We start from the raw sequence: 10,674 nt of genomic DNA on the forward strand, positions 1-10,674 counted from the left end.
AGATAAATTTATCAAATTTAGTATTAAAGCATTAAGTCTTGTTTGATCAGTGTTGTAACTTAAGAATGGGACCTGTGCTGGCTCATGTGTTCAAACTGTTATCTATTTAAATAGTTATAGCCTGTTACTCTAATGTAAATAACAAAGTCATAATAAAAGTCATCAGTTATACTTTCATGTGCCAGCAGGTTCTTATCAGTCAGTCTGAATAGCTCAACATAATATTATTATTATAATTTTGACCTCCAGATCAATCTACTAACCTTGTAGGAGAGGTCAGAGGTCAAATGTGACTTTTATTTTCTTCATGTCAACGACACACACCACACGTGTAAAAATTATAGTTTCCAGGTTAAAAGTCTTTTGTCAGTTTTCTACCAATTAATGATTAAGTTGATTCATTTGGTTTATGTTGTCCTGGTAACCTGGATAAGTGACACAAAGTGGAAGGATGAAAGCAAACATGGTTGAAACACTGATGTCACCTCCAAAATGGACCCAGAATAAAACCTGCCTCACACAGAGAAAAAAAATATCAGTCAGATTATTTCAAAGAATAAATTAAACGTCTTTAATTAAATGCTACATTTTAATATGAACTGACTTCACTCAGGAGAAATGAGTATACATCTAGATTAGATATAATTCAAAAATGAAACTAGTTCAGTTTCTAATGTGTCTCAGCTCTAATGTAAGATCATCACATTATGCAGATAACTGTTTTCTGTATTGTTTAAATCTGAAGCTCCTTCACAGTTTGAGCTCTTTCTGCATAAAACCAGGAAAACCAGGCAGAATATTCCAAAGTTTTATTTCTCATTCTGTTCAGATTCTGCGCTCACGGTTCTGTCCTGTTTCTGTCCAGCAGGTGGCGGCACTGAGCCGAAGCGGAACCTTGCCGAGCCGGCGGGTTGTGTTTCCTGCCGGACTTGATTCCTCTATATTCGTGGCTCCTTCGTGTGTGTTTTCTCTGCGGCTCCTCGCGGTGTCTGCTGTTTACCTGCGTCTCCCTGTCTATTCGGTGCTCTCTCAGGTGTGCTGTTCTGGTGCTCTGGTGAGCGGACATGCCGGCCGGCGGCAGCTCTTTGTTCTCCGGTTTCCGGGTCCTGGGACTTTATTCCAACCACGTGCCACACGCGCTCCGGTACCACTTGAAGCACCGGGAGTTCTATGTGGTGACGGCGGTCGGCCGGAGCTTCCACACGTTCAACGTAAGAACAGCCGCACGTGCTCACACACACACCGTCTCACACTCAGTGTAAACCTGACTAAGACCGCCTGCAGGAGGGGGAAAGGCTTATAAACACACACGGAGTTACAGTGACTTTACTTTAGGTTATGACGTTATGTCCACTCACCGCCCACTTTATTAGGCGCACTTTGCCGGTACCGGGTTGGGCCTCCTGCTTTAAAATATTTTGGTCCATGTTGACATGACGTCATCACTCAGCTGCTGCAGATGTGTCAGCTGCATCCATGATGCAGATGTCTCAGCACGTCCCAAAGGTGCTCTATTGGATTAAGATCTGGTGACTCTGGAGCCTACTAGAGTGCCGTGAATGCACTGGCATGTTCAAGAAACCAGCTTGATATTAAATGAGCTTCATAACCATGTTCATCAGAAGATGTTGATCCTCATCTGAGCGTCTGAGCTCCCTCTGTTTATACTCATTACTGATCTATGCTCTGATTGGTGGATTGCTGGTAAGTTTTTTAAAGTGCACCTGCAGCCTGAACACATTTGTAAGACCCAGGTTTAATCAGGGTGGTTTGTAAAGAGTTATCCTTCAGTGATATGATAATCTTGTTATGACTGAGACATACAAAGAGGATCAGAGATGAAGAAGGTTTTATTGATACCATCAGGAGTATTGTTTTATTTGCGGATTTCTGATCAGTTTCCTGTGTGGAGTCCATCCTGAGCGCCTGTTACTCTGAAAATAACCTGAATGCTGGGGCTGATATCTGTTGATTATTGATGATCTGTATTGGTCTCCTGCAGGTGAACAGGTTGGGGATCGTTGCTGTCAGTGAGTACTTAGTTTTTTATTTTATTTTACTTCTCTCTGATTGGCTGCTCTGTTGTGATGTACTGTAATGAAATTGTGATGTTGTTGTCCAGGTAACAGCCTACCAGATGACATCACCTGTTTGGCAGCCGACAGGATGTTGGTGTTCGCCGCCACCGGACGGCTCATCAGCGCCTTTGCCAGGAACAAAGAGGTACCAAAACTGTAACCAAACATTATCATTTTTTTAAAAAAAATTTAAATTCTGACTTTCTTTTTTAGTTAAACAAATTATTTAATTTTCAAACATAAAAACAATAAAAATATTTATAATGTTTGGTGCTTTTGCTTTTCTGAAATTCAAATTAGAAAAAAAATTAAATGTTATTTAAATAACTAATTAAAAAATCAGTTTTATTTCTATTTGAATAATTTTTTTCTTTATGGTCAGATGAATTTAAATTAAATTATAAAAACGAGCAGAAAATAAAAATGAACCAGTAGTTTGCTCTCCGTACAGGTGGTGATGCATTACAACGGTCATGAACAGGAAGTGCGCCTGCTGCTGCCTCTGGGTGATCAGCTGATCTCTGCTGACAGCGGCGGTGATGTCATCGTGTGGGATGTCCAGAGTGGGGGTGAGTCTGAAGTGGTGGGGCTTGCACTGCACTCACCTGCTCTAGCGTACATGTGCTCTTACCCATCATGCCTCACTCTCTCTGCCTCTCAGAGGTGTACCTGCGGCTGCACTTTGACCCAGCAACCTTTGACGTATCGGCCATGATGCACCCAAGCACCTACCTGAACAAGGTGCTCCTGGGGAGCTCTCAGGGTGCACTGCAGCTCTGGAACATCAAGACCAGGTGAGGGTGTAGCGCTCCACCCTGAACACTGACAGAAACACACATTCAGAAATCCCCCGAGAATCTGTCTGATTTTAGGTTTCCTTCCATGTCTCTGTGATGGTCGCTGTGTAAAACGTGCAAACTGCATACAAACACCAATGACACAACAATGAGCATGTTCAAAGGAGACTCGACTGTCTCAGCTTGTGGGCCTTAGTCCTTACAAAAGTATCTTCTGCTGCAGCATGCTGTCAAAAATTAATTATTTTAAAATCGTAAAAGTTTTCTATTCTTTTATAAAAAGTGACACACGTACATGTGTTTTAAATAAATATTTAAATTGTTGATGTTAATACTGTAAGCTACATGTGTATCCATATTCCTGCGTCAGTGTTAATGTTAAAGTGATGAGGTGTTAATAAAGTTGTTTGATCCTCAGTAAGCTGCTCTTCACGTTCGCTGGCTGGTCGGCAGGAGTCACAGTTCTGCAGCAGGTCAGTAACTTCACAGACTTTTATTGTTGGAAGTAAATACACACCTGATTCTTTTATTTTGAAAGATTTGTAAATGAACACTTAACTTTCCAGAGTCCTGCGGTGGATGTGGTTGGTGTTGGCACCGCAACAGGTCGCATCATTATTCACAACATCCGACTGGACGAGACATTGATGAGCTTCACACAGGACTGGGGACCAATCACATCGCTCTCTTTCAGAACAGGTACACGTGATGATGTCATGCCCGTGGCGCTCGCTGCCATTGGCTCCGTCTCTCTTCATGTATTCACCATATCTTTACCTCTGTCTGTCAGACGGCCCTCCCACTGTGGCGTCCGGCAGTCCTCAGGGCCACATTGCATTCTGGGATTTAGAACGTCGCCAGCTCGTCACTCAGCACAGACACGCCCACAGAACGTCCATCGCCGGGGCAACGTTCCTCCAAGGAGAGCCGATATTGGTTACCAACGGCGCCGACAACGCCATCAAGGTAAAAAACAAAACAAGCGAGAGAGATTTATGAAAACACTTTGATAACTTTCTAATGTTTAACTTTATTTTTAAATATTAAAGAAAAATTTAAAAAACACAATCCCACCAACAAACAACAAAAACCACAACAGCAAATAAAACTATGTTAAAAAATAACATAAAAACAAAATAGAATATGAAACTACAAGAATAAAGTGATTGCATTTATAAACAACAAAAATACAACTTTTAAAATTAACTACATATAACTAAATAATAACCAAACTAAAATCAGAGACTACGATGAATAACCCTCTGGGCCCAGGGTATAATTGGCCATTTTTGGCTACTTTTGATTTTACCTCTATATTTCACCTTTAAAAACTGTTCATCTTGCCTTGTTTGGTATCATTATTTTCAGCACAACCTCAAATTACCAGAATGTAGAGTTATTTTTTCATTTTGACATACTGTATTAACACAGTTGATCTAAATTCAGACAAAAAACATAAAATCCGAGTAGAAAAAAGTTATAATTTTTATTTTAAAAGCCACAAACATGTTTAACTTGAAATGCAAATACAAACTGTACATTTTTAAAAACTATGCACAAGTTTTGCAAACAACAAAGTTATATGGTACTATTTAACTAAAAATGCAGCCAAGGTCTCAGGTGTTTTTGTTTGTTTGTTTGTTTTTTTAAATAACCTTTTAAAACTATTTAAGGAACAATCAGGTGTTTTGCATCAAATAAGAAGGCACACAAATTGTTTACTCCAAAAAATAGTTTCTGTCCACTATAAGACCGAGGAGAACACCACAGGCCTAAACCCTGCAGGTCTGACAGCAGGAGGTGGATCAGCCCTCCTGTTTTTTAGCTGGAGACAGAGTTAACAATACATTCTGCCTTTGGTGGCTTTTTTGCACCAACTGTGACATTCAGCAGTATAACTGACACACAAAACAAAACAATGACTACACTACACACTAACTATAGCCTCCAAACACGCTAAATGTCACAAATCTCTCACGTATCAAAACTCGCTCTCTCTCTCTCTCTCTCTCTTGCCGGTGTCGCTCCTAAAACTTCCCCCTCTTCCTAAACAACCAAATGTCACATGTTGCCATAGAATTTTTTTTGATTGGTTGACATGGTACACTTTAACACCAATGAGGGGGGAAGGGGTGTTTTTTCTTTTTTTCTTTTTTACTCCCAAGCGGAGAGTGCTTGCTAGCGCTGTCCATAGAAAACGCTGTTTTTACCGTTTCTTCCCGCTGTAAACACCACTGTTTGAAAAAAACATTGCTTGTATTTTTTATGATAACTCTAGTTTTATGTGGCCTATCAACACGATTTAAAAACTGGTATATAGTTTGAAGTCTGTGCATTCGACACAAGTTGAAACTGAGACTCTGGGTCACTGCATCTTGACCAGAGGGATAAAACCAGAGATCAACAAACGAAAAAAGAAGTATAAACAAGAACTGCAGTAATAATAAAAACAAAGCAAAAAAAAAAAAAAACTCCCAACAAAAGTCAGACATTGAGGAAAATATAAAAAATAACTTCTATTATAAAGAAAATAATGAAAAGCAACATTCTCAATTAAATAATTACAACAAAATATAAAACAGTAGAAAACCTTTTCCCCCCTCAGGTGTGGATCTTTGATCAGGAAGGAGGTGGAGCCAGACTGTTGAGGATCCGTCAGGGACACAGCGCCCCGCCCACCACCATTCATCACCATGGCAATGACGGAAAAAACATCCTAAGTGCAGGTAAGATCAGATGATAATTTACAAATTTCTTTATTTATTGTGCCATTTTTATTTTTTCTGTGTCCTCCTGTTTTGAACCCGCTGTTTATATTTTCTGATATTTTTTTAACTTCTTTATATTTATGTTTTGTGTTGCTTTTGCCCGCCCTGCAGGTCAGGATGGGACACTGCAGTCTTTCTCCACCGTCCACGAGCGCTTCAACAAGAACCTGGGTCATGGTAAGTTCAGCCCTCCCATCAGACTCTGTTCAAAAACTGTGACATTTTAGAGTCGCTTTCTCAGACTCAGTGTGTCTGTCGTCAGCCTCTCGATAACAATAACACAAAAATGATGACACAGAAAACTGAACTCTTACTGTTTGACCTATTTCCTTTATTGGTTGAGAACATCCTCCTGACTTCACCCAGTGCAGTTTCATGTTGGACACTAAATGCTGCTGCTTTAATAAAAATCTTTTTTTTTTTTTAAAATTGAGTATGGTTTACATTTATTTCTTTTAGGCTCTGTTAACAAAAAAAAGGAAAAGAAGAAGAAGAAAGGACTGACGTATGAGGAACTGCGACTTCCTGCCATCACAGCGTTCTCCTCCTGTGAGCACTATGACAAGCTGTGCAGAAGTCCATACAGAAAATGTTCCATTAAAGCTGACACTGTCCTTTTTCTGTTCACAGCTGTCACTCGTCAGTCAGACTGGGACGGCATCGTCGCATGTCATCGTGATCGCCTAGCAACAACCACATGGAACTACCAGAGGTGCACGATGGGAGCGCACCATCTGCAACCACCAGGCTCCCGAAGGGGTGCCATCGCTACGGTAATAGCATCTTTAAACCTGTGTTTCTCTAAGCTCCTCTCCTGGATGGCTCTGAGGGTCACATGACTTCCTGTTTCTGCTCCCAGGCTGTTAACATCACTTCCTGTGGTAACTTTGCTGTAATTGGGTCATCGTGTGGCCGCGTGGACGTCTACAACCTGCAGTCCGGACTGCATAGGGGTTGCTACGGTGACGATGAGAAAGGTGTGTGCACCTTTTTTTCCTGTGATCATCTCATTTTATTAACCCAAAGCCCCCGGTAACTGCAGTTTAATCTGTCATGCTATCGAGCCTTTTATGCAAATATGAACATGTATACACAGAAACCTCAGAATCTCAGCTAAATGCTCATATAAATCATTTCTACAACTACCAAACACAGCGAAAACAAGCGATGATTAAAAGAGCAGTTGCGTATTTGCGAAAAAGTCCACTAAACACAAACAACAGAGACCCAAACCAACCCTACTTCATGTAACATGGTAAACAATGGCTCATTAGCTCTCAGAAACCTCAAAGACCTCCGTCAATAATTGCCATTTTCAGCCCAGTTACAGACATAAGCCCAGTTACAGACTGCCTGTTCTAAATTTGGTTTTATGCTTGCAACTTCTGATTGGTTGAACGCACGTGAACACAGCGTTGTTACCTTGACTCTATTGGCTCAACTAATTAAAAAGAATTGTCAATCATGCAAGAAGACCAAGTTACAGCCACTCAAAGTTTAAAGCACCAGAGTCCATTTAAACAGTCGCATGGGAGAATGGGCCCCACTGGACATGAGTGTGTTGGTAATTCTTCAAAAATATTTACAAAACAAGCATTTCTAGGCATGTCGATGAAAGACATGAGATTAAATTATTTCTGCTGTTTAATACCTAAAAAATTTTACTCAAATATGGTGTCCATTGTGTGCCAAATTTGGACATCTTGCACAATGCCTGAATAGTGCTGTCATTTTTTACTTTTTGGCTTCAGAAGCATAAATCTTTGCACAGATGATGTTTATATGTTGATTAATGATTTTCTGGATTAAAATGTGAACTTGGGCGTGTCATTTTCAAGCAGGAAGCTCAGAAAGCCCTGTAGTAACAGGTTAACCCCGATGTCTTGCTCCTCCAGCTCACAATGGTGTGGTGCGAGGCATCGCCACGGATACCCTGAACCAGCTGACCCTTACCACAGGCTCTGATTGGCTGCTGAAATTCTGGCGCTTCAAATCGAAGAAGCTGGAAGAAGAGATGAAACTAAACGCTGCGCCGGCTAGCATGAAGCTGCACAGGGAAAGGTAGCTAGGAGCTAGCATGATGCTAATAACCTGCATGATTAGCTGCAGCAAATGCTAACAATTAGCGTTCCCTAACAGTGCTCACTCTGTTTCTCTGTTAGTGGGATGCTAGCATTAGCACTGGATGACTTCACTCTGGTGGTTGTCGACATAGAAACCAGAAGAGTCGTTAGGAAGTTTGCAGGTCACCACAGCAACATCAACGACATGGTGGGTTGGATGAAGGTGTTAGCATACATACACTACGTCACACAGTATGCTAACAGGAAGCTAAATGTTTTTATTCCTCAGACATTCAGCCCTGATGGCCGATGGCTGGTTACCGTGGCAATGGACTGTACCATCCGTACCTGGGACCTCCCCTCTGGAAGGTAAGACTGAACATTTTAATGTGTGACTGGGGCAACTAATCAGAGACATCAGCTGATCATCAGATCCATCATTTTCTTCTCTCCTCAGTTTAGTCGACTGTTTCCTGGTTGCCACGGCGCCAGTGAGCGTGTCCTTGTCCCCGACAGGTGACTTCCTCGCAACAGCTCACGTTGACAGTCTGGGCCTCTACCTCTGGTATGAACTAATCACAATGCAGCCTTTGCTACAGCAACCAATCAGGGGCTTTTTTCTTATTCACAATTGGTCACATGAAAGTCCATTATCAGCCAGTCACAGTGCAGTTGTCCTCCTTTAGGACCAATAAGAGCCTGTGTGGGCCTGTGGGGCTCCGCCCCCTCCCAGCTGACTACCAACCAGCTGTGGAGACTTTACCAGGCGTCACAGTGGAGGAGACAGAACAGGAGGTGAATTCGGAGGAGGAGGAGGAGGATGTCTATCAGTCAGCTGAACAACTGGGGGCGGAGCTTGTAACTTTGTCTCTGCTGCCAGAGTCTCGGTGGAAGAGTCTGCTGCACCTCGATGAAATCAAGGTGAGGAACTGTCACTTTATTAGGAACACTGTGAGCAGCTGTGGTCCTTGATTTCAAAATCATTTTAATGGGGAGGACAAAATATAAGAACCAGTGATAGCAGTTAAAACGTGAAGTGAAATGATCATTTTTTAACTTGGGTTGTTGCCAAAAATAAAAACGACATCATAATCCTGCACAGCACATACTGTTGATTCTTCCACATACCAGCTTCACCTGGGAGTGTGATGAGTCAGCTCATGAACAGATTAATTCTTTACATGACCACAAATCAGCTGATGGTCTCTAAGGATTGAGTACTGATCATGTAACAACCTCTCACCTGTGTGATTTGGTCTTTGTAGAAAAGGAATAAACCCGTGGCGCCCCCTGCTGCTCCTGCTGCTGCTCCCTTCTTCCTGCCGACAGTTCCCGGACTCACTCCTCGATTTGCGACACAAACCGAGCACGAAACACAGGTAACATATGCCTGGGACCCGCTCACATCGCGACTCGAGTATGTTTTAGTCCAAACTGAGGATGTGCACTTTTATCATGTGTAAATAAAGTCGTGTTTCCTGTGTCTCAGTCTAAGGTGCTGAACTGGGGCGTGCTCTCTCAGAGGTCAGACTTCATCTGCACTCTGGAGTCAGCTCTGACCACGGGATCATGTGAGTTGGGACAGGATTGGCTCACCTTCATGCTTTCATTTTTTAATACTAAAATCTAAAGCTGGTATTTAATCAGAATTTCAAAATAAAAGCTGCTTACTGAGCTGACGGAAAAACAAAATTAATGATAAAGAAAAAAAACAGCTTAATTTTTTTATACCTGAGGAGAGTCTATAATGACAGTATCTGAATCAATTATATCAGTGATTGATTAAGACACGTTTTTGTGGTTTTTAGTCCATATCTGATATTGTCCGTAACATTATACTTTTGTATTTTATCAGAGTATAAATAGATGGTTTTCATTAAGTTTGAAACACAAACCTGAGTTCTGATCAGAGATCAATACTCTCTCTGCAGTTGATCAGCCGCTGCGTCTCCTGAAGGATTGTGGGCCAGCGGCGCTCTCTGTTGAGCTCAACTCTCTGGCTCCAGAGGGGGGTGGAGCCAGAGAGCTCCTGCTAGTGTTCATTCAGATGATTGACAGCATGTTGGCCAGTGGGCGGGACTTTGACCTGGCCCATGCTTACCTGGCACTCTTCCTGAAGGTTAGCCAATCAGAACACACTCATCAACTGTGCCGTCTTTTATTGTGAAAGTCTCTTCACGATATCCTGCTAACTTTTTTTGTTTTTTTTAGCTCCATCTTCGCTCTTTATCACAGGATGCCACCGCCATGGAAGCTTTGAACCACCTCTCATCCCGGTTGGAGAAAGGTTGGGCGGAGCTACAAGCATCATTTGACCAATCGTTGTGTCTGCTTTCATACACAAAGAGCGCCCTGCTGTGACACACATACATACACTTTTTGTATTCTAATAAATTTGTTGTGGATTCTTCTTCTGTGTTTTTATTTCAACCGTTCAATGAATCTTCTTAATGAAAGATTTGAGTGCTGATGTGTTTTTCTTCATCACTTTCCTAATGCGTGATCTTAATGGCAACATCTCAAGATGAAGGAGAATAAATGAGAGGTTTGGTGTTTGAACTACACAGTGGATGTCTGCCTTATAAAAACTACAATATCCAGAAGTTGGACTACAAAATGCCTACCTTACTTCACTCAAGTGTTTTTAATGAGATGTTTGAGCAGTTTTTATAAATGTGACATTCAGAGTTCAGTTGTGAGTTCATCAGCCGTTCAGGAAATAAAAAACACCATTAATAAACATCTCTGTGATCTGAGTCTGTCTCATGAACATTTCTGTGGATTATCTGCTATTGCGAATACTATGTAATAATAGAATAGAATAATCCTTTAATTGTCCCACAGGGGGAAATTTGGTTGTAACAGCAGCAAAGAAAACACGTATACATACAGAACAGGACACCAGACATAGAACAGAAACACAGAATTTTTACATATTTACACAATCTGTACTTTTTGTGTATTGTAC

General features: G+C 41.5%; 1 protein-coding gene across 1 annotated transcript; it reads left to right on the top strand.

The window, feature by feature from the left end:
• Positions 1 to 927: 927 nt before the first annotated feature.
• wdr36 (WD repeat domain 36) lies at positions 928 to 10,448 on the top strand. Its single transcript, XM_003440056.5, has 22 exons — positions 928 to 1,211; positions 2,003 to 2,030; positions 2,123 to 2,223; positions 2,530 to 2,647; positions 2,740 to 2,872; positions 3,294 to 3,348; positions 3,442 to 3,574; positions 3,666 to 3,841; positions 5,481 to 5,601; positions 5,755 to 5,820; positions 6,103 to 6,192; positions 6,274 to 6,416; positions 6,503 to 6,620; positions 7,539 to 7,704; positions 7,806 to 7,914; positions 7,996 to 8,075; positions 8,164 to 8,271; positions 8,393 to 8,627; positions 8,972 to 9,085; positions 9,196 to 9,277; positions 9,638 to 9,825; positions 9,918 to 10,448. Exons 1-22 carry the CDS (start codon positions 1,065 to 1,067, stop codon positions 10,065 to 10,067), a joined length of 2,661 nt encoding a protein of 886 aa, XP_003440104.1. The 5' UTR covers positions 928 to 1,064; the 3' UTR covers positions 10,068 to 10,448.
• Positions 10,449 to 10,674: the final 226 nt, after the last annotated feature.

Source organism: Oreochromis niloticus, linkage group LG7 (assembly GCF_001858045.2).
Source record: "Oreochromis niloticus isolate F11D_XX linkage group LG7, O_niloticus_UMD_NMBU, whole genome shotgun sequence".
NCBI lineage: Eukaryota > Metazoa > Chordata > Actinopteri > Cichliformes > Cichlidae > Oreochromis > Oreochromis niloticus.